The 24,447-nt window shown below is 49.2% G+C and overlaps 1 protein-coding gene across 3 annotated transcripts in view; it reads left to right on the top strand.

Annotated features, from left to right (window-relative positions):
• CRMP1 (collapsin response mediator protein 1) overlaps positions 1-24,447 on the top strand; it is a 68,566-nt gene that overhangs the window by 30,912 nt on the left and 13,207 nt on the right. For all 3 annotated transcript variants that reach the window (XM_067735480.1, XM_067735481.1, XM_067735482.1), the window contains exons 4-11: positions 1,597-1,761; positions 7,512-7,573; positions 9,481-9,561; positions 15,067-15,135; positions 16,424-16,544; positions 19,185-19,341; positions 22,232-22,373; positions 23,042-23,212. In XM_067735480.1, coding sequence (XP_067591581.1) covers positions 1,597-1,761; positions 7,512-7,573; positions 9,481-9,561; positions 15,067-15,135; positions 16,424-16,544; positions 19,185-19,341; positions 22,232-22,373; positions 23,042-23,212 — 968 coding nt within the window. The remainder of the gene's footprint in view (positions 1-1,596; positions 1,762-7,511; positions 7,574-9,480; positions 9,562-15,066; positions 15,136-16,423; positions 16,545-19,184; positions 19,342-22,231; positions 22,374-23,041; positions 23,213-24,447) is intronic.

Here is a 24,447-nt window from a genome sequence, read left to right on the forward strand (position 1 = left end):
GATGAGCGGCCATTGAGGGATGTTAAGCAAGGGAGTGATGTAATCTGTTTTAAAGAGACCTGAATAGAGTGGCCTAGGTTGAATATGACTAGACCAGTGGGAGGTGGTTGCAGTCGTTCAGCTGAGAGTTGAGGGTGGCTTGGACTAGGAGTGTGACCAGGAGGTGGCCAGATGTGGACAGCTCCGGTGACATATCAGAGGGAAATCAGCAGTGGTGATGGATCCGCAATGGAGGTGCATGAGGGAAGCGAAGGGTCAAGAGTAACCCCTTGGCTTCTAGCTTTTGGAATGGTGAGGCGGTATCCTTACCATTCTGGGGCGGGGGTGGGGGACCAGCTTTGCCAGTGGGGTCGGGGAGGGGACGATGTGGCATGAGGTTCTGGACGTTCTCATCTTGAGGAGCTCTTGAGTCATCCTAGTGGAGAGTTCAGAATGCTGTGGCTGAGAGGGGGGGATACATTTGAATGAGCAGCCACGTAGAAAGAAAGTTCTAGGGCCAAGTCATAAGGAGTTTGATCACTTAATGGTCAAGCAGAGGAGGAAGAGTCTTCAAGGAAAAAATGGCCACAGAAGTGGGACAAAAAGCCAGAAAGCCGTTGCCATGGAAGCCAGGGAGGAGCGAGTTTAAAGAAGGAGGGAATGATTCACTGGTTTCTGAGAGGTCAAGTAGAGTGAGGACTGGAAGGTCGAATTAGCAAAGGCTGATGCTCTCGGTGGGTGGAGGAGTGAGCGGGAGTGGGGGGCAGAGACTGCTCTTTACAGACGTCTGGCCGTGAAGGGTGGATGTTAAAAAAAGGGTGGGAGCTAGAGGGATGTGCGAAGGCCAGTGAGGTTTAAAAGACAGTTGTCTCCCCTTTGATCTGCTTTACATTTAAGACTTTATTGGAAAAGGGGATGATGAAGTTCATATTCTTTTAGGTCCTTTTCGCCTTGGCGTTCTGTGCCCACGAAGGCAGCATGGAGTAGCGGGAAAGGGTCCAGACTCTGCAGCTGACAGGACTCTGGGAATCTTCTCCATACTGCTTACTAGTTGTGTGACCCTGGACAAGTTTTTCACCCTCTTTGAGCCTAAGTTTCCTCATCTGTCAGATGGGGATATTTTTATTCTCTTCATAGGGTAGTTGCGAGGATTTAATGAGATAATTTATATAAAGCCCTTGTGGCGGTATCTGACACATCAGAAACATTCAATAAACAGTCATGATAATGATGGTGGTGGTGACGACGAGGAGGAGGGTGAAATGACAGTAACAGTGGTGGGGACAGTGGTGGTAATGAAGACTAAAGATGGTGGTGACCATGTCACTGCTGATGGCTATGATAATGATGGTGACAGCGATGGCAGTACTGATGTTGATGATGGTGGGAATGATGATGAAAAGGATGATGATGACGAGGATGCTCATCTTGATGATGTAAGTGGTGGTGGTGATGATGATGGTCACGGTGATGGTGGTGATGGGGGGGATAGGGAAGGTCACGACGATTACGCTAACATTGGAGATAATGATGGTGATGACGGCAGTGAAGAGGCTACCACTGGGTTGACTTGGGTCCTCAGCATCTTGGAATGTGACACATATGTTTCTGTCCCAGTTGACCATGTTGTCCCTGAACCTGGGTCCAGCCTGCTGACCTCCTTCGAGAAATGGCATGAAGCGGCGGACACTAAATCCTGCTGCGACTACTCCCTGCACGTGGACATCACCAGCTGGCACGACGGTGTTAGGGAAGAGCTCGAGGTGCTGGTGCAGGACAAAGGTCAGTTAAAGCCCCAGAATGGGGGCACAGTTCCGGAATCCCCGTTTTGTTTGTGGGTCTGATTTGTAGAGTTAGAATCCCTTTATCTGCATCTGCTACGAGCCCAACTGTGAGCTGTGCCCTGCCCCAGAAACAGTGGAAAAATTGGACCCTCCTTAAGGAGTCTGTCTTCCTCTCCTTCAGGCCCTTTGGAGGTTCCCCCTGTTTATAGAAGAAAGCCCGATTTCCTTAGCCTGACGCACAAGGCCCCCATTGATCTAGCCTCACTTTTCTTTCTCTGCCATAAACTCATCTAGGTGCTTATTATCCTGGACGCCATCCCCTGAAACCTGCTGCTCCACTGGGCCTTTGCTGTTGCAGTCCCCACACCCGCTACCAGGGATGCCCTTCTACTCTGCTTCCCAGCTCAACTATCCCAGTTTCCCCAATCAGAACTTCAGAACTGCTTCATCCCTTGAATATCCATAGGTTACTTGGGCCTCTTTGGGGTCCCCTTTTCCATTATTTTTGGATTACGGGACACTGGTGGTCTGTCTGACTCTTCTGTTAAACCCTGAGCTTACGAGGGAGGGGATTATGTCTGTGCATCTCTGTATCCCACCCTCTCTCCCCTCTGTGTGACTCAAACCAGACATCTCTGCACAGTGTGGGTACTTTACTGTGTGCCTTACACCAAATGGAGGTGAATTGAACTGAACACCCACAGAAACAGAGAGCAAGAGAACAGAATAAACCAGGCGTGAGGGGTCCCTCGGAAAGAGGCCGTTCTGAGGCTGTCTGAGGAAGCACCATCAAATGAATGAGATGCTTCAAGGAGAGATGGGGGGGTGTTTTCAAGTTTTTAAATATATATACTGTGTTTTCTCGTAAAAGTATCATCGCCCAAATACAAAAAAAAGTCAGAAAATCAAGAGAAGGAAAAAGTTTTTCCCTCTGGTCTTACCCCCCCAGTTGCCACTTACCATTAATATTAAGGATTATTGCTTTCTGTTCCCCATCTATTTAGACAGTTTTCTCCATATATAGTTATACGATAGCAATTATTTGGAATCCGTGTTTCACCTAACGTTTTATGAGTAATCATTACTCTTCATTAATTACTTTTTAATGGCTCGTAATACACAATGTAATGGTTAATTTGTGTAGCTATTTCCCTTTTATTGGGCATTTAGGTTTTCTGTTTGCTTTACTGTAAATCGTGTTTGGTGAACATCTTTGTAATGCCATCCAGAGATGGCATTACGGGGTCAAGGTTTTAACATTTTTCAAAATCATGACACTTACCGCCAAATTGCTTTCCCCAGAAATGCACCCACTTGCATGCCCACAGCCCATGTCTCTCACTCCGTGCATGTTTGCACCATTGGGTGTTATTATTTGTATGAAATCCTTGCTAATTTGATGAATAAAAGTCAGTCTACCATTGAACATTGCAGTTCTTTAACTGCTAATTACCTTAAACATTTTGCTTACATTTTTCCTTTGTGTGAATGTCCGATTGTGTTCCTTGCCCATTTACCAGTTTGGGTCTCGTAAGTCTGAGCTTCTATATCCAGATGGTTTTATCCCTTCATTGAAGTTGCTGTGAATCACACTCTTGTTTTGTACAGAATCATAGTCCAGGTTGTAGAAAGATCCCAGCAGTTGTGCTGCCTGAATCTGAATCCTGCCCTCACACTTCTTGGCCTTGTGACACTGGGCAAGTCACCAAGCTGACCTCTCTGAGGCTTGCCCACTAACTCCCCATACATAGTGTCAGAGCTCTGGTACCAGGCGTGAGACTCCTGGTCTGAACTCGGTGTTAATTCTTCAGTCGCAAGAAGGAAACAACCCATATGTCCATTAAAGGATGATTGGATAAACAAAATGCGGTCCATCCTTACAGTGGAATGTCATTCAGCTTTGAAAAGGAAGGAAATCCTGACACCTGCTATGACACGGATGAACCTTGAGAACATTATGTCAAGTGAAATAAGCCAGTCACAGAAAAGATAAATGCTGTACGACTGTGCTCATGTGAGATGCGTAGAATCGTCCAGCTCATAGAGCGAGACAGAGTAGAATGGTGGTTGCCAGGGGCTGGGGGAGGGGCAACGTGGAATTAGTGTTTAATGGGGACAGAGTTTCAGTTTTGCCAAGGTGAAGCGTTCTGGAGATGGAAGCACAACAATGTGAACGTACTTAATGCCACTGCACTTGCAAATGGCTCCAATGGTAAATTTCATGTGAGGTATATTTTACCACAACTAATGAAAAGCAGCAGTTATTTCTTTGTTCACAGCTCTGTGGAAAGGCACTTTGGTTTGGGCTCAGCTGGGCGGTTCTGCTCACCGTGGCTCACTCATGCCTTGCGCCCCAGCTGGGAGGATGGGGCAGGTGCGACCGCTCTCTACACCCTCCCTTCCCCAGCAGGCTCTCGTGGGCTTCTTCCCTTGGTGGCTCCGCAAGGGTGAGTGGAGCTGCAGGCTCTCTGAGGCCCAGGCTTGGAATGTGTCCACTGATACTTCCGCTTCGTTCTGCTGGGCGGAGCCAGTCTCGAGAGCAGCCCACGCTCAAGGAGTGAGGAAATAGGTTCTACCTCTTGAGAAGGGTCACTGCAAATGTTTTGTGAAACTGTAAACTATTACCAGCCAGTTTAGTCTCTTTCTGCTTCCTACTTCTACATGAAATTATCTTATTTGTTTGTTTGTTCATTGCTTATTTCCACTAGAACGTAGACAGGTATCCTTCCTACCTCGTTCACAGCTGTATCTCTAGCTTCTAGAACAGTGCTTGTACATAGTAAGTACTCAGTGAATATTTGATGGGTGAGAAAATAAATATTCCATGAAAAAGGACTTCTGGGGTCTCATAAGTTTTGGAAATGCTCCCTGTTTATTTTATTCTTGAATATTCTTTTATTTATTTTTTAACATCTTTATTGGAGTATAACTGCTTTACAATGGTGTGTTAGTTTCTGCTGTATCACAAAGTGAATCAGCTATACGTATACATATATCCCCATATCTCCTCCCTCTTGCGTATCCCTCCCTCCCACCCTCCCTATCCCACCCCTCTAGGTCGTCACAAAGCACCGAGCTGATCTCCCTGTGCTATGCGACTGCTTCCCACTAGCTATCTATTTTACATTTGGTAGTGTATATCTGTCCATGCCACTCTCTCACTTCGTCCCAGCTTACCCTTCCCCCTCCCTGTGTCCTCAAGTCCACTCTCTAGTAGGTCTAGGTCTGCATCTTTATTCCCGTCTTGCCCCTAGGTTCTTCATGACCTTTTTTTTTAGATTTCATATGTATGTGTTAGCATATAGTATTTGTTTTTCTCTTTCTGACTTACTTCACTCTGTATGATAGACTGTAGGTCCATCCACCTCACTACAAATAACTCGATTCCGTTTCTTTTTATGGCTGAGTAATATTCCATTGTATACATGTACCACATCTTCTTTATCCATTCATCTGTCGATGGACACTTAGGTTGCTTCCATGTCCTGGCTATTGTAAATAGAGCTGCAATGAACATTGTGGTACTTGACTCTTTTTGAATTATGGTTTTCTCAGGGTGTATGCCCAGTAGTGGAATTGCTGGGTCGTATGGTAGTGGTACAGTACTGAGGTTTTCATCTGAATTACTTTGATTCCAAATGAGACCAAGTCTTATTCTCACTTTTATTTGTTAGGCATTTTTAAAAAATTGTCTAAAAATTCTGTTTGCCTTTTTTGCTTCATTGTTTTTATTTTAAGCATTTTTAAATATAAAACAAAACATACAGAAAACCACACAAGGAAAAAATGTGGCTTTGTGAATTATGAGATTACCCTTTCCAGGTAATAAATAGAACTTTGCCCCAAACAAAGACCCCCAACAAATGCCTCATGGCCCTCCATTGTAGCCACAACTCCTTCCTCCCCCCAAAAGTAACCACTGTCTGGTGTTTTTTAAATAAGAGGTTTTTTGGGGGGGTTTTTTGTTTGTTTTTTGTTTTTTTTTTTTGCAGTACGCGGGCCTCTCACCATTGTGGCCTCTCCCGTTGCGGAGCACAGGCTCCGGACGCGCAGGCTCAGCGGCCATGGCTCACAGGCCCAGCTGCTCCGCGGCATGTGGGATCCTCCCGGACCGGGGCACGAACCTGTGTCCCCTGCATCGGCAGGCAGACTCTCAACCACTGCGCCACCAGGGAAGCCCTAAATAAGAGGTTTTTTTAAAAAAAACCTTTGTTAAATTTGTTGCAGATATGTTCACCATGTTGGTTGTTTGCTTTTTATTTTGAATTTTTAAGAAATAACTTATAGAAAGTTTCCATTTATAACAAGTCAAATCTATCATGATTTGGAGGAAAGCTTCTAATCTGAGATAGCTTTAACCCATCCACCCACCCACAAGAACCAGTTCTAGGGCATATTTATCAATTCTGCCAATTCATTATTTCTGCTTTTATTTGTATTGTTTACTTCTAATTTCTGGTGAATTTCCATTTTCTTCTTTTAAAGATTCTTATCATAGAAGCTTACTCAGTTGATGTATGCTCCCCCGCTCCTTCAAAAAATAATGAAGCATTTAAGGCTATGAATTTACCTCTCACTATGGATTTACCTGTTTTACCCACTGATGGTTCTTCTGTGTCTGTGTATATAACTGGGTTTTTGTTTTTGTATGTAAGTATACTTGATTAAATAGAGACTGATACTTTTATGTTAATCTCTGAATATTATTTTTTCTTTTAATTTTTCTTAATCTTTTGGGAAAAGAAATTTTTGTTGCCAAGGTTTTCTAGACCAGAAACGATTTTTGGCTTGTCTTCACTGTTGCTTAGTGTAAAAGAAGTCTCAATCTCATTTAGTACTTTTGCCTGAATTTCTTCTTTTTCTTATCCAAAGGATTCCTGATTCCATCAACAAACATTAATGGCACAGCACATGTTGTGGATGTGCAAGATGAAATAATACATAAGATGTGGTCCCTGTCCTCAGCCACTTGAAGGCATATTAAGAAACAGTCCTCCCCCCACCTCCTCTGCTCCCCGCTGGCTGCACAATAAGTCCTGTCATTTCAACCTTTTTGCATCCTCCCACTCAGAGCCTCAGCCCACCCGTCTCTTTTGCCTTCAGCATCCTCCAACTCTATTTCTCCGTTTCTCCCTGCTGTTCTGCACACCCATCCTCCTTCCAGAACTGTCCTTCTGAGACAAAGTCTGATCATGTCATTCCCTTGCTTTAAAAGCACATGTTCTACAAGATAGTAGTGATGGCTGTACAACATGGTGAATGCGCTAAATGCCACTGAATTGTACACTTTAAAAACGGTTGTGATGGTAAATTTTGTTATGTGTATTTTACCGTAATAAAAAAAAGTGATTTTTTTTTTTTTAAGCACATGCTCCTTTTTGCTTCAGCCACAGGACACTTTCCAGTACCCGCATCCTAATGTCTTTTTATCCTCCTTGCTGTCCATGCCATGCATACCCATCCCTCTCAGCCCAGATAATTGCCTTCCCCCGGCTCCTCCCCCACCCCTTCTTCCTTTCTCCTCTCCTCTTCCTTCTCCTTTAGACTCAGCTGACATGTCACCTTCCCTGGAGGCCTCCTCGGACCCTCACCCACACCCCCAGGCTGGCTTAGGTGCCCCTGCTGTGAATTCTGGTGGCACCCTTCTGTCTTGGTTGTTACCACCCTGTGCAGTGCTTATCGATTTACTGGAAAGACATGTCCTTTCCTCTTAAATGCATTTTTCTACTCTTTTTTATCTTGAAACAGGTGTCAATTCCTTCCAAGTCTACATGGCCTATAAGGATCTCTACCAAATGTCCGACAGCCAGGTAGGTCCTTGCACACCCCCCGCCTCCCTTGGGCAGGAATGGGCCTGTCTTGTCAGGCAAAGCGGCACAGGGCAGGGGAGATGTCAGAGCAGGCCAGGGAGGGCTCTGGGTTCAAGTCCTGGTTCTGACGCTGAGCTGTCAGTCATCGCCCTTCCCTGGACCTGCATTCCTTTCTGCCTGTACGAGTGGCGTGGAGCAGGGATGCCCTGCTTGGTGGTTCCCAAACTCGGCTCATCTTCAGCCTCATCTAAAGAGCTCACTAAATACAGACTCATATTGCATCACATATGCTCGGGGGTAAGGTTCAGGAGTCTGTACTTTCTTAAACCTCTGCAGCTGATTCTGGGGCTCAAGCGAGTTTGGGGACCATTACCTTAGCTCTGACCTGGAGGAGAGCCCTGGCTGTCCCTCCAGCCAATTGCAAGTCACGTCCTTTCTCAGTTTTCTCATCTATACGACGTGATCATCTCTGGCCCTGACAACCTCCAACAGCTGTTCTGTGGACGAGATGAGTCAAGGAAGAAGGTGGTCTAAGGAGTACAGGTGTAGGGGGTACAATTTATCAGGCACCTGGCCTTCTTACACCACTGGGACTCTTGGTTTGGTTTTGTTATTATTGCCCTGCCCTCTGCTTGTTAAAAAGGCGGGACAGTGTGGTGGCAAAGGGCACGGCTGCTGGAGCCAGGCTGCTTGGCAGCAAGCCCTGACTTTGCTGTGCAGCTTGGGGCAGATTTCCTAACCTCTCTGTGCTTTAGGCCCTTCTTGGCACTTGCCTCAGAGAAGATGTCGGAGGATTAAGTGATTTAATACAAGTAAAGCTCTAGGGCAGTGCCTGGCACACAGCAGGCATACGAGTGTTAATAAGCTGGTTTTCATTATCCCCGTGGCGTCTCATGTGCAATGGAAGAAGCACCCATGTCTTACCTTTCAAAATAGACCTTTGGAGTTACATAATATAACTTACCCCGAGATGGCCTGGAAACCAAAGGGCTGGAAGTTTGTTCAGTTTCATGGAAACAATAGCATGTGTCTCTCTAGTGTGATTGAAATTTTCACCTGTTTCATTCTAATGTCTGTTTCACTGAAGCCCTGGTTAGAATCGGAGTTGAGCAGACTTTGGGTGTGGGTCCTCAAAAGTGCTTCATGCCTCCAAGTGCCTCCCCCACCTGCTGTCTACATCTAAAAGCACACATCCTGGATAAGGGAGGCGTTATCTTATATGCAAGGAGGGCAAAGTTGAGATTCAGGAGTCCCTGGGGAGGGAACCTGTGGCTTTGGTCCTCAGCAGGTGCAAATGTCTGATTGCAGATCCTGTACAGGTGGGAAGAGGGCACGGGACAGTGGACAGGGCCTGGATTGGCGAAATAAGGTGATGCTTGGCAGGATACATGTTATCTGAGTATTCAAGTTATTGGAGGACTTGGTCTCTCGACCCCAATTGGTCTATAAAATGACAGGAGTTGGAATTTTTGTAAAGATGTACACATGTCCTGTGATTCGTGGTGGCTAAGGTACAGGCATAGCAGGTTTAGTTATACAATTTCAGTAAAACCGAAGACAGCTTCTCTGCAGTTGTCACCGTTAACAACGTCACGCTCCAGGGGAGCAAAGCCACAAAGAAAGCAAAGGCTCGCGTGGGTATAACTGTGGATATAATCACGCCTCGGTGTCACTTTTATCAGCTGTGTGCCTCTCCCCCACCCAGACTTTCTGCCCTTGGATCTGGAGGGTGTCAGGGTCAAGGGAGAATCTTTTCCAGTTCTTACTTGTTGAGTGACGCATTCCATGGATGTGGATGGAGCATCCTGGCAGGTGGATGACTGTGTGTCAGTAGTAAGAGCAGTCTTTGCAAATGCTCGTGCTGTGATATCTTTATCTCACCCCAACCCCCCTTTATCCCTCCTTAGCTCTACGAAGCCTTCACCTTCCTTAAGGGGCTGGGAGCTGTGATCTTGGTCCACGCAGAAAATGGAGATTTGATAGCTCAGGTGAGTGGTGTGAGTTTCCACCCCTTCCGCCTCAGTCTCCTTCTCCTTGTAAAGGATACGAGAAAAGGGGGTGGAGGCACTGGTCAGCCAGGTCACCAGACAATGAAGGGTCAAGCCAAGAACCAGATGGCATGTCAGGCGCTCCAGGTGTGAGTCACGCACACACTATCTGCAGCGTGGCCTTGGGCAGGTCATAATCGCCTCCTCCTTGCGAACCTCGATTTTCTCACCCGTACAGTGGGGGTAATATTACTGCCCTGTGAACCATGGCGGGTTTGCATGAGCAACAGATAAGGATCTGAAAGAAAATGCTTGGAAGCTAGGGTTGCTCATCATCCTCCACGACTTGAGAGCGGGGCTAATGGACAGAGCTCAGGCCGGGAGCAGGTGTTCCAGTCTGGCCTCCTGACACTGGGCGAGGAACTCTACCCCACGAAGGCTCCTGTGCTTCATTTAGAAGCATCTGCCTTGCAGTGTGGTTGTGAGGATTAAATGATATCGTGTATGTGTCGAGCAATGTCGGACATGTAACAGGCTGTAGCCATTCAGAAGTTTTGGGTAGCGTGAGACGTGAACCCATTTTGATCATTCTGGTTACAGGGTGGATAATTTGATGGGAATAGAATAAAGTCAGCTAGGTTTTGCTCCAGCAATTCTCATAGGAAATGAAGAGAGGAGACAGAGCGGAGGTGGAAGAGGCAAGAATATGATAGGGGAGGTGCACAGTCTACAGGACTCATCGATTGATTGGATGGGGGAAGAAGGAGAGGAAGTCAAGGATGGCTGCTTGGTCCCTGTGCAGGGTGGATCACGATGCCACGAATCAAGATCAGGCATATGGAAGGTTTGGATGCATCCAATGAAAGTAGTTAATGCCGTGCGTGATGCTAAGGAGTATGTACATCCTCATTTCCTAGGTAGGGAAACTGAGGCTCAGATAGTAATAACTTGCCCACTGTTATATGGGGCGTCGGAGCCAGGATGTGAATACGGTTCCATCTGGTTCCAAAGCCCAGTGGAATTGCAGCATGACGGTTAAGGGCATGAGATCTGAAGCTTCACTCTTAAGGTCAGCTATTGTCTTTATTTCTTACTATTTGTGTTCTTGCAGTTTTTCTGTAAAATTGAAATTCTTTCAAATTCAAAATAAAAAAAACAACAACTCAGTACCATCACACAGCAGTATTCTGGTCATTGGCAAGAGGTCACTAAATCCAGCCCTCACCCCAAAAGATGGGATGGTACAAAGGTATGAATGGTGGGAAATGAGGGTCACTGGGAGCCGTATCAGAGGTTGTCTGCCAGCCTCTCCTCTGGCCCCCCAGTGATTGATGACCCTCTCACATGCAAAACACATTCATTCCTTTCCAGGGTCCTCCAAACTCTCACCTCATTACACCATCAAAGACTGGAATCATTTAAGCCAGGTCTAGGTGTGGATGAGGCTTCTTGGGTCTAGTCCCTACAATCTGTAGGTCTTTGAAGAAAATAGGCAAGTTATCTCTCCCCCGCCCCCCCCACACTCAACACACGACATATAGTGGTGGGGTGGGCATTCCTGTTGAAAAAGGGACAGTGGAAGACACCAGGAGTCATTGGTCCATAGCAGTTCTGAAATCCAGTTAGACAAGTGTTGGCAGTTCCTTGATTAGGTCTCGAAGCCTGAGAATAATTCTCCATGGCTCTTGGCTCCACCTTCTGGGCTATTGGTCCCATCCTTCCTTTTCATGAAAGGTAGCCCATGCTTGCAGCTGAGGAATTTTCTCAGCCTGCTTCCTGCACAGTAGAATTTTAGGAGTCCAACTGCCTCCATTCATTTTGTATGTCTTATCCCGTCCAGTCCAGGCTGCCGGTGTTTTGCTAAGATAATCTTCCCAAAACCTTTGTGGGCCTCCTCTGAATCTCACTGGAATTCACCCCATTAGACAAAAGATACCCACAGATTTCTTTTCAATAAGCCCTCCTCCTGGTCAGACCGCCAAGAGGTACATCCTTGAGCTTCCTAGAGGCCTTAACTTGATTGAGAGGATCTGTGGGCACACCCTCAATTATCTGTCCCTCTCACATTTTACTGTTTACTATGAGCAGCAAGAAGAAACCAGGCAGTACCTTGACAATTTGCTGGGGACTCTCCTCAGCTAGATCCTTGAGTTCATTATACACATTTGCCCCTTGCCACATCACTACAGGTGACAGTGTTGCCAAGCTTTCTGCTACTACATAACAAGATTCCCCTTCCTCCAGTTTTCAATAGCAGACGCCTCATTTCCTTTAGAGCTCTCACTAGCAAGGTCCTCAAAGTCCATATTTCTACTAACAGTCCATTTGAGACCAGCTTTCTCTAACACATGCCTTGAAATTCTTCCAGCCTCCATTCACTGCCCGCTCCCAAAGCCACGCCCACATTTTTAGTTAATTGCTGTGGCAGCACCCTACTTCTGAATACCAAAATCTGTTTCAGTTCTCTGTGGCTGCATAACAAATTACCCCCTAAATTTAGCATCGTCAAACAAAAAACGTTTTCCACGTCATGGTCCTGTGGGTCCGGAGTCCAGGTGTGGCTTGGTTGGGTTTTCGGGCTCAGGGTCTCTCACCGGCTGCCGTGAAGGTGTCAGGCAGGGCTGCAGTCATCTCAGGGCTGGTCTGGGGCAGGATTCCTTTCCAGAGGGTTGCAGGATTCCCACTCAGAGGGTTGCTTCTAGGATTCAGTTCCTTGCACGCTATCACACTGTTGTCCTTTATTCTTTGATGGCTGTTAGACAGAGGCCGCCTTGGTTCTCTGCCACATGGGCAGCTACAGCATGGTGACCTGTTTCCTTCCAAGTGATAGAGCAGGAGAGGGTGAGCAAGGGAGAAGTGGGAGTCCCTTTGTAACCTAACCTCAGAAATTACATCCCATCTCTTTCCTCGCCTTCTGCTCATTGGAAGCAGGGTGCCAGGTCCAGCCCACGTGCAAGCAGAGGCAGGCTCACTGCGAACCTCTTAAAAGCTGCCCAACACATGTATCATAGGTTTGCCTGGTTTTGAACTTCATAAACATGAAACCACACAGTAGGTACTCTTTTACATCCAGCTTCTTTTTTTTTTTTTTTTTTGCGGTACGCAGGCCTCTCACTGTTGTGGCCTCTCCCGTTGCGGAGCACAGGCTCCAGACGCACGGGCCCAGCGGCCATGGCTCACGGGCCCAGCCGCTCCGCGGCATGTGGGATCTTCCCGGACCGGGGCACGAACCCGTGTCCCCTGCATCGGCAGGCGGACTCTCAACCACTGCGCCACCAGGGAAGCCCTACATCTGGCTTCTTTTGATCAATAGGTTTGTGAGATTCATCCCTATTGTTACCTGAAGCAATAGTATTCTCTCTGTCATCATGGTGTAGAATTCCACTGCAGTGATAGGTCACAATTTGTTCTTCAGTTGATAGATGTTTGGATAGTTTCAAATTTAGGATTACTGTGTATAAAGCGTCCTTAAACATTCTTGTTCAGTCTTTTGTTAAACATATGTTCCCATTTCTGTTGGTAAGTACGTAGGAGGGGGATTTCTGGGTCGTGGGTGTGCACATATTCAGGTCTTACAGTTACTGCTACCCTGTTTTCCAGGGTGTACCAACCTATATCCCACCAAATGTGTGTGAAAAGTTGAGTTTGGAGTCCCCGGTTCTTAAGCTTTACATCAGGGAATTCTTAGCTTTCCTCGCTGCCAACTTAAGATTGAGTTTTCTCAGCTCCGATAAATCTGTTACCTTTTGTACATCTGCTTCCCAGCTTCCAAAATTTTGTTTCTGTTATCTTCTCTGCATTCTCTTGGTTCTTGTGTACCATTTCTGTCACTTTAGCAGAGTTTCAGGATGGAGTAAAAATAACGTGTGTGCTCAGCCCATGAATTTTGACTAGAAACCCTACTCTAGTCTTTTGTGATCTGTGTTTTTCCCCCACTACATCATCTTTTGTCCTCCCTCCTTTTTTCTCCTCCTTCCTTCCAACAGAAATAGTAACTGACATTTAAATAATCTTCCAGAGGGATGTCTCCCTATCATAAATCTTGTTGCAAACAGTTTACAAAAATGCCTTGTAAACACCATCTTCAAGAGCTGACATTATTCCATTCTTTACTTAAATCCACCCCAGCTGTTAGATCTTGAAACTGTTTCCAGCTTATGTTCTTATAATAAACTCGAGCTTAATAACCATAAATGCACAGTTGAAATTATGATTGTTTTATGGTTGATAGGACCTGGGGCTCCCCGTAGGGCTGTGTTCCAGAATGATGTTACAGAAACTGCGGAAGTTAAAATTAGCAGCACAGCTGACACCTGGGCAACGTAAAAATATTAGTTTTGAGATACTACAGTATTCCTAAGGAGGGGGCACCTTGGAGCCTTGGAGCAAATAGATTTGTATCTGGGCTACAATGGCTCAGGGAACCGTTTCATTTATATGATAAGCTTGAGGTAGAGTTGTCCTGCTAGAAAGACAGGTACCAGGAAGAGGAAACTACAGTAGAGAAAACGAGAGCTGGCTGACCATCAACGAGCCCTTACTATACACCAGGTATCGTGAGAGCATTTCACATCTGCCACCTCAGTGATGTATTATAGCAACTCCGGTGTGTAGGTGCTGTTGTTTCCAATGTAAAGAAGAGAAGATTAATGAAATAATGCCATTTGCAGCGACATGGATGGACCTAGAGATTATCATACTGAGACAGAGACAAATATGTGATATCGCTTATATGTGGAATCTAAAAAAATGATACAAATGAGCTTATTTACAAAACAGAAACAGACTCACAGGCATAGAAAACAAACTTATGGTTACCACAGGAGAAGCGGAGGAGGGATAAATTAGGAGTTTGGGATTAACATATACACACTACTATATATAAAATAGAGAACCAACAAGGACCAACTGTATAGCACAGGGAACTACTCAATATTTTGTAAACCTGTAAGGGAAAAATATCTGAAAGGAATATATATATGAGTGTGTGTGTATAACTGAATCACTTTGCTGCACACCTGAAACTAACACAACATTGTAGGTCAGCTACACTTCAATTTTAAAAAAAAGAAGAGAACCTTGAGGCTCAGAACCGACAGAGACGGTCGGTTCCGGAGCTGGATGCCCAGTTTGATTTCTGCATCCATGTCATACCCAAACACCACTCATCTTCCTTCTCTCTTACCCTGCAGCAGAGACTTGGAAGTTGGAAGAGCGCTGGGTGGCCTTTAAGGCTAATTTCGCATAACCCTACTTCCTCTCACTGGTCCCGTGGTGTTGAATAGAGCAGGTGTGGACGGGGATATCCAGGGTTGCAAAGGGGGAAGCGGGGCAGGGGTAGTGGAGGGAGCAAAGAAGCTGTGGATCGCCGCAGCCCGTTAGACCCCATGCAGACCACTCGCTGTCCTGGGCTCAGCTGCCCCATCTGTCTAACGGGGCTGGAGGATTGGCGTCTCCCGGCTCTGACATTCCGTAATCACTGACTCATTCGTTCTTGTCTTGTAGGAACAGAAGCGGATCTTAGAGATGGGCATCACGGGTCCTGAGGGCCACGCTCTGAGCAGACCTGAAGAGGTAAAGGAGCCTCCACTGGGTGTGACTCTGACATAGCTGAGAGCTCACCCCGATGCTGTTCCACCTGGAACAGCCCAGCTAGAGCCCCCGTCTCCGTCTCATTTCCCCTGCGTGAGCACCCCAGCATGTGTGGTCCTCTCCGGGTCTGCCCTCGGGCTTGGGAGCCCTGGGGCCTGCAGGTCGATCAGAGGAGCGGGGAAAGGTTCTGCCTCTCCCAGGGCCCGGGAACTTCACACCATAGTCCTATAGACACTTCAGAATCCCTACTGAGGACAAGGTGTATTTGATGACAGGAAAGTGGAGCCCCACGTCCCAGGCAGAGGACTTCAAAACAACTGCCCTTGCGCGGACCTCCTATCCGCTGTGCTCTAAGACTCGACAAGGGACGAATCCCCTGGGAGTGATACGGCACCTGTGTGGTGGGACACGGCGGGTAGAAGGAAGGCAAGCAGGTTGGGCATCGAACAGGACGGACATCCAGTATTTTCTGGTGTCTCATGAGATCATTAGTAGTCTTCCCGGACCTCCGCTCTAGGCCAGCCTGTGCCGGACATGGGACCCAACACACGAGTACACAGACTCCTTACCCGCAGGTTCCCGATCGGGCCCAGTGCTCCAGACGTGAGCTCCACACCCACGAGCTGGGTTCCCAGTCCCTGGTGAGACCGGGACAGACCTGAGACAGTGTCTACAAACCCTTATAGCACGTGGACGTTGCCACCACCTTCAGGCATGTGAGCAGCCTGAGGACCCTTCTGGGTGTGGCTGGACTCCTGGCACGTGGCTGTGGCTTCCTGCCAGCCACTAGCAGCTCAGCAGACCGGAAATTAAAACAATACCTCACAGGTCCTACTGTCTGCTCTAGCGGGGGCAGAGGCCAAACCCAGCAGCAGGTGGTTTCACTTGGTTATTGAACAAATGAAGGAAGGAATGCATGTTGGACACCTGTATTCCCTGATGTCAGGCATTTTATAGGTAACCGACCACTTTATGGGCCTTTTGATGACTCTACTGCCTAGGCGATCTCCTTCTAACAGAGCGTGCAGAATACTTCCAAGCAAAGGAAAAACATAATTCTGCCTTCCAGCCCTCTAGCCAGATACATTCTTAGTTTTTCCTTCCTTTTGAAAAATCTACAGTATTTTCCTCTCTTGATGCAGTAGATTTCCCTCTGACCACACTTAAGGAGAATCACAGGAGCCTGGTCAGGGAGAGGCCCTAGGAACTCAGGGTGGGTGCTGCCTCCCACCTCTCCCTCCTGTGACCCATGTATTTGCTGTGTCTGCAGCTGGAGGCCGAGGCCGTGTTCCGAGCCATCACCATCGCGGGTCGGATCAACTGCCCTGTGTACATCACCAAGGTGATGAGCAGGAGCGCGGCGGACATCATCACCCTGGCCAGGAAGAAGGGTACGCAGCCCAGCGCGTGGGCCTCCTGCGGGAAGCTGCGGGGTGAGGAAGGGGCGTGTCCAACAGGCTCAAGTTCACTGACGGAGCCACTCCCCAGGGCAGAGACATTCTGCCAGTTGCCTGCAGCCTGGGCTCAGTAGGCCAGGTTGAAAAGGGAGCTTGGGATGGTGGGCAGGCACAAGATGTGCAGGCGTTTTCAGGTTTGATTCCTGGGGTGCCATGGGCCCCGGGTGTGACCTTGGGTAAGAGGTCTGAGCTTCGGTTTCCCCATTTGTAGCTAAGGTAATTATCCCCTCCTTGTGGGTCACATGAGACCGTGTATCTTAAAGATCTGTGAAGAGTTCCAAGTTCTCCCCTGGGTTTCACATCAAAGAAGTGATGGAGCCAGGGCTGCATCAGCTCTTGGTCCCTGCCCACCCCCTTTCTGGTCCTCTCTCTGGGCCCTTCATCCTGGGTCCCCTATCTAGGGCCTCTTAGCAGATGCCTGCACCCAGGCTCCACCGTGGGGCCCACACAGAGTCTCAGCTGCAGGTTGGGAAGGAGGAAGGTGTTCTTCCAGAGCCAGAGGGTCTGGGGACAGCCCCGTGCTGGACATCAAGGGAGTGTGGCAGGAAGGCAGCCTCCAGCTCTAAGACTTGGACGCACTACTTAACCTCTCTGAGCTACTGTTGTTTCATCTCGAAACGGACCCGATGGGCTCACAGGTGTGAAGTTTCAGCCAAGTCCTTGGCGGGTCCCGAGGGCTCCTGAGGACCCTGGGGCACAGGCGCCACTGGTGCTCTGAGCGGCTCTGACCTGTGTGGTGGCCATTCCCCAGGAGACTCAGAGGAACCGCCCGAGTGTGGTCCCCAGGCCTTCTTGACTGAGGCCCACAGTCCCCAGCACCCACCAGATAGAGAATGAAGGTTGCCCAAAGCAGCCTTCCTTCCCTAATTCAGGGTGAGAGAGAGAGAGAGAATGACCGAGCGGGTAGCACACGTCACACGAAGACAGTCACTAGAATCCTTTCGTCCTGTGGACATTCACCAAGGATGTTCACCACCCGGACAAGGTCCACCCGTCTACTTTCTGGGAGTCATATGAGGTTGATCGGCAGCTCTGGGTCGGAGGGCGCAGCCGGGTGGAAATCCACAACAGCCACACAGCCCTGACTGCATCCACCACCCTCTGCATGCAGGATGCCCCTCCTTTCTTACAGGAACCCTTTATGGGAAGTGTAAGTGGCTCTATTCTTAAAAATCTTTAATTATGTATTTTATTTCACCTAATATATCCAGAATATTCATTCCAAGTGTAATCAGTGTAAACGGATTAAGATATTTTGCATTATTTTTCTGTACCGTCCTTGAAATCCACTGTGTATTTCACCCTTACAGCACATCTCGACTCAGACCAAATGCCTGAAAGCCACACGTGGCAGGTGGTTTCCGTGTGGGACAGAGCAGCGGTGAACCCCAAACACCTAGTTGTAGTATTTTTGAGGGCAAGCTGACGAGTAGAGGCATTGTACAGAGAGTGATCTAGGTTAGCACAGCTTGCTGAGGACCAGCCCCAGGTTACAGATGAGGAAACTGCCGCTCAGAGAGGTAACAAGAATCTGGAAGCAGCGGTAAGCGTGCCGGCGAGCTAAGCCTGCAGGTCCTGGAGCTGCCGAGAAATAAAGCGACCACCACCCTCTCGTGGCTATTTCAATTTAAGTAAAGTTAAGTACACTTTTTCAGTTGGCTCCTCGGTCGCGTTAGCCCTGTTTCTTACGCTCCAGGGCCACGTGAGGCTGGTGGCTGCTGTCTTGGGCAGAACCGTCCAGAGCAGTCCCAGCACCGCTGTGCTGTTGGGAGTTGCCGTCCCAGAGCCAGGCTGCTGGAACCCAAAGCCTACCTCTCGCTTGTCAGCAGGGTGGCCTCGGACTGATGCCACAGAACCCTGGGCCCACGTCGTCCCCTTGGCACTCTCTGCTGCGGGGATTCTCACTTGGGACTTTGCCCCTGGGGTTTTGTTCCGGCAGAAACACATGTGGCCCACTCCCTGGAAGGCAAACTGGACTTTCGGGAAAGGAATGCTCAGAAAGGAGCCCTCCCGTAGTGGGTTGGTGGCCGCACGTCCTGGCCCCTTCGCTCCTGTGGCGTGGGATGGCTCTGAGGCTCCCGGGGTCCCCAGTGCACTGAGCTGCGCGTGCCCAAGGCCATGACTCGGTGATAACTCATCTTTCCTTGGCTTCTCTCTCTGCCTTGTGTCACTTCCTCAGTCTCCACCGAGTTGTTTCCTGGAATCACCTCCGAATAAAACTCTTGAACGCGATTTTTCATTTGAAGATCTGCTTTTGGCAGAATCCAAACCGAGACATCAGGTGTCTGCGCTTTGGCTGAGCATCGTAAAAAGAGATAATAGTCAGAAATAGTCAAATCCAAATGCTAAAAGCATTCACAGTCCAGAAGGTTGCTGAGCAGGACAGCGGGGCGGAGTGCCTGGTGGCCGAGGAGCTGGGGCTCTGGGGGGGTGTGTGTGGTGGAGCCTGGGGGAAGGATGGGCGACTTATCCCCAGTCTCATTCTCCAGCCTCGGGCTTCTACTTTCCTGCACCCGCATCTCCCATGAGAGACCATTCGCTCTCAACCACGCGTGTTTGTGTTTGCCTCCCAAGGCCCCGTCGTTTTCGGCGAGCCCATCGCTGCCAGTCTGGGGACGGATGGTACCCATTACTGGAGCAAGAACTGGGCCAAGGCGGCGGCCTTCGTGACCTCCCCTCCCCTGAGCCCGGACCCTACCACGCCCGACTACCTGACCTCCCTGCTGGCCTGGTGAGAGCCCCGGGGGTGACGGGGTCGTGGGCCTGGGCAGCGGGGCAGGACTTTTGGGAGCGGAGGGTTGAAGGATAGGAAATTGCAGCTGGTTCAGACACACTTGGGAAGGGGCCTTGGGCTGGCTGCCCGGGAGACCTCAGGACAAAACCCCGGGTTGCTTACAGCAGGCCTTTGGGCCTTTGAGTCAGTAACCGCTCCATTCATGTCTATAGGTCACCTCCCATTCATTCAGCGGTATTTAAGCACCTTCTGTGTGCCTGGCACTGTGGTGTGTTGGGAAACACCCAGAATTAGGAATGTGAGACCAGGATCCAATCCTGCCTCAACCCCTAATTGGCTGTGTCACCCTGGCCATGTCACATAACCTGTAATGTCTCTGCCTCAGCTGACGCATCGGCAAAGTGGGGAGAATACAGTACCTACTGCAGAGGTGGGTGTGAGACGGCGTAGGTAAAAGGCCTGGAATTCAGAGCTCACGGCGGCCACTGCATTACACTCTGCTTCCTGCACACAGTAGGCGCACAGCTACTTTAACCCCTTCTCTGCCATCAGCCAGTGTGAGGGAGGAACACTTAAGGCCATGGGAGAGGGCTAAGCGGTGAGGTGTGCAGGCTGCTCTGGAAGCGGAGATGCAAGCTTGGAAGGCTTTCTGGAGGAAGTGACATCAGGCCCAGAGCCAGGGGATGCATAAGAGTTTTCCTGAGGGGCGAGAATAAGGTGGGACTTCTAATCAGAAAGGACTGTAAGGTGGTGAGGGTGTGTTCTCCTTTTCCCTAAATGCTGCAGCAGCCCATGACACACCTGGCGTCTGCAGCCCGATGGCTGGTGGGCAGCTCCAAGTCCAAAACAAACCCCCCATCTTCCCCCGTGAAGCTGCTGCTCCCACAGTCTTGCCCATCTCGGGAGACGGCAGGACACGGACCAAAGGCCATGGCATCTGGCCGCTTCTCGCCCCCTTGGCTGCAGCCATCCTGGCTCAAGGGTCATCATTTCTCACCTCCTGACAAGGCTCTCTGTTTCCATACTGCCCCTTCCGCACCCTTATCGCATCACAATCTGTTCTCAAAAGACACTCAGATATTTTAAAACCGAAATCAGACCAAGCCAGCCCTCTGCCAGGAGACCTCCAGGGTCCTTTCCTCTCAAAGAGAAACACAAGTTCCCACAATGTCCCTCAAGGCTGAGCCTGATCTTGCCCTCGCTCCTCACTAACCTCGCCTGGTCCTCTTCCCCCCTTGGCTCCCTCGGTCCATCCCACTGGTGTCGGGCTAACTAGACCCCAGGCAGGATGGTGCCACAGGGCCTTTGCACTCACCCTACCCCTGCCTAGCACTCTTTTCTTCGTCATCTTGCGGTTTGCTCTTTGCCAACTTCAGATCTTTGCTGGAAGATTTCTTCTCAGTGAGATAGTTCTGATCATCTTCTTAAAAACGGCAGTCCCAGCGCTACCCCATCACACCCTCACTCACCCTAACTCTCATTCTCCTGACTGTATGTTCCTGACTCCCGCCCCCCGCTCACCCTGCACTGGAATGTCAGCTAATGAACACAGGAATTTGTCTCTTTCTGCTTATAGATGCATCCCCATTGCCTAAGACCATGCCAGACACAGGAAGTGTGCAACACACCTTTGTTGAATAAATGAGTGAATGTCACATCCAAATATATTTCTGTACGTCTACATGATTGCTAACATGCCCTGGGGCCCCGAAATGGAGGCTGGCCCCTTGTTGAAAATCACAAAATAAAGCTCCACTTATTCCATTAATTCAGATGCCAGTTAGGGGCTCATCATATAGCCCCAGAGTATTTTCTCTCCAAAGCCTGAGTGACAGAAAAGCAAACCCAGTGAGCTTGTGTCACTTTGCTACAACCAATGAATAGCATTTTGTCCTCCCGGCACAGCACGGAAACATTAGCCAGACCTTACATCAACAGCCTTACAGAGGGAGACCAAGGTCAGCACATTATGGTTTCCCACGTGACCTGGTGGAGACATGAGGCCAGGGACATGACCATCCTTCCAGCACGAACATCCGTGACTCTGTGAGACACACAGGCACGTGCTGGAGGCTGGGTTTTATTCACTCACTTATTTATATATTCATTCAGTCACTCATCCATTCATTCATTGGCTCCACTCAGCTTTTTTTCTTCTTTTTTAAACATTGAGATACAATTCACGTAGCATAAAATTCACCGAGCACTCGATTTTAAAGAGAAGAGGTGGAGGATGGAGAGAGGAGCGAGGGAGTTGGCACCTTTGGCGCCTGCTGTGCGCCGGGCAAGTAGCTCATTGTCTCCTCAGGGTGATCCGGGATGGAAGGTTCCATTCTCTTTTCCATTTTACGCATGAAGAAAAGAGGAGTGATTAGCCGGGCCAGGAGGTGGCAGTTCTGGGATTTTAAAGCAGACCCGCTGGATTTGCAAAGTCAAATTGCATCAGGGGCTATTCACGGGTCTAGTGAGATGCATGGAAGCAGAGTCACTCTGTTGGCCTCTAGCATCTTCTGTTCTCAGCAAGTCTCTCCTCACAGATGCCTGCAGCATCTTGAGGCCTTGTGGGCTCTCTGGGGGGTGAAAGAACAGACCCACTGCCCCAGGATCAGAGCGTTTTAGGGCAGGAGGAGGCTGACCCGGAGAGCCTTACCTGGACCAGCTGGAGCCCACACTCGAACAGAACCCTCTCCCGATGCACAGGCCTCTTTCCCGTCTTCAGCAAGACACCAAAGGCCACAGGGCCTTCCGGTGTCACTCAGTAAGGCCTGTGATGTGCCCCAGATCTCTGCGGGGTTTGAGTTTCACAGCCTCCTTGGGCGTCTGAAGTCAGGGTCCGCTCCTCACCATGAGCTCAGGTCTGAACCCCACCCTGTTCTGTCTTTGCCAGTGGAGACCTGCAGGTCACAGGCAGCGGCCACTGTCCCTACAGCACTGCCCAGAAGGCGGTGGGCAAGGACAACTTCACTCTGATCCCTGAGGGCGTCAACGGGATAGAGGAGCGGATGACCGTGGTCTGGGACAAGGCAGTGGTAAGGCGGCGCCGTCTCCCTCCTGGAATATTCTAGAAACACCCCTCCTGCCCATCAAAGCCATGCATTATGCACTTCTGGTTCTTAAAATTCCCTTCTTACTTTGAGGCAGAAGCAGAACGCACTAGGAGGGCACACGGAAAACACGTGACCCTTAAGAACGCAGCGCGAGTCCTGTGGTGTCCTTTGCATTTGCAGATGTGACAGCAGCTGTCCTTTAGTCTTTGAGGATGAAAGTGTTCTGTTTTGTTTTGAACCACATCTTTGTCCACGTAAAGATGACTTTGTAAACTGTGTGTGTTCGGGTTTAGGGTTGAGAGTGGGTATGGAGGCTTCCTGTTGCGTAAGGAATCCCCAGGTCACACCTTGATCACTCACTTGGAAACAGTAGATTTTTATTTTCTGTTAAACTTGGGCCCAATGAAACCGACCAGATGTCAGGGTGGCCGTTGTGGAAATGTCATCACACCTCTGAACGGTTAATTACGTTTCCGTTCTGATGAAGCCAGGCCTCTGGCACTCTTTCAGGGTGGCCTGGTTTCAGCAGGGAGAGGAGAAAACTCCAGAGTCCTTGTAAGGACTCCTGTTGGCTGGTTTCGATCTGTGCCTGTCTGCCCCTTCTGGTCCTGTTATGAGATGCTCTTTTCACCAATGGATCTTGTCTTCAGGCTACTGGCAAGATGGATGAGAACCAGTTTGTTGCTGTTACCAGCACGAATGCAGCCAAGATCTTTAACCTGTACCCCAGAAAAGGGCGGATTGCCGTGGGCTCAGACGCCGACGTGGTCATCTGGGACCCTGACAAGGTGAAGACCATAACGGCCAAGAGTCACAAGTCGGTAAGTCCTGGTTTATCAGTGACACTCCTGGCTTGGGTGAGCAATTCTTGCTCTGCAATCATTTTAGAAGCCTCTGGTTAAAAATGACTTAACGAATTTTCCAACTAGAATGTAATCTGATATCTGGCATGACTCGGTCTTTCAGATTTCTCCTCCAGTTGGAGAGATTGGGAGAAGGGTTTGGAGCAGGCTCAACTAAGCTGTTCTTGCATGTGTCTCTCCCACGTCTCTCTCTCTCTCTCTCTCTCTCTCTCTCTCTCTCTCTCTCTCTCTCTCTCTCTGGGGCTCCTGTGTACAGATGCATGCATTCTTAAACAGCTGACTCTGCTCCTAATTCCATGGAGCAAGCCATCAGGCTCAGAGAGGGGACGCATAAGGTCCAAGATTCTTTCTCCAATTTACCTATCAAGCTGGAGAGGGTCTGATCTGCTATATCAGAAACCCACTTCAGTTTGGGGCCGGGCTCGCAGTCATCAAAGGAAAGGATTGGACTGACTCGTGCACACTCTCCCGGGCTCCAAGCCCCAAGCTTATGGGTGTGGGTTTTCTCTGCCCTTCGTGTCTTACATGCCCTTGATTTCTTCACTCATCCATCAAACCTCTAAGGATGCAGAGAGACACAGGACATCTTTCCCTCCCTGAGTGCTTGCTTCAGACCCACTCTGCATGGTCAGCAGCAGTCTTGGGTCCAGATTAATGTTCACACTCACAAGACACAGAGTCCTCAGCCTGGTCCCTGGTTCACCAAAGTCTGTTACAGGGCGTGGGCTGGGAGGCAGAGCATGTGCACACAGCATCAGTCTGCGATGGGAGTCCTCACCCCCCTCGGCTGCCATTCCCCAGCCCAGTGGTCACTTGCTGGTGAGGGGCGAGACCACGTGCATGGGGACAGAACACCAGGCACAAGGAAGCCTCAAGAGAAAGTGACAAGGACCACTTGTAGCAGCTCATGAGTGTGGCCCCCAGGTCCCCCTCGGCCACAAGACCCATGGCCTGGGGACAGAGAGGTCTGTCCAGCTTATCCACCAGTGGTCATTCTTAAAATAACCAGAGCTCCCTGATGACAGGCTGGCTTCCCTCACCCCCCTCCCTGGGGACAGGTCAGGAGGAAATGAGCCTGAGGTAGCCTCCCCTGGAGAAAGGTATATGCTGTTCTCCACACTCACCGCCCAGCAGACACACGACTCCGTTTTAATTACTATGGACGCGGTGATGTGCACAGACCAGGTGGGCTC

The sequence above is a fragment of the Pseudorca crassidens genome, chromosome 4, assembly GCF_039906515.1.
Source record: "Pseudorca crassidens isolate mPseCra1 chromosome 4, mPseCra1.hap1, whole genome shotgun sequence".
Lineage (NCBI taxonomy): Eukaryota > Metazoa > Chordata > Mammalia > Artiodactyla > Delphinidae > Pseudorca > Pseudorca crassidens.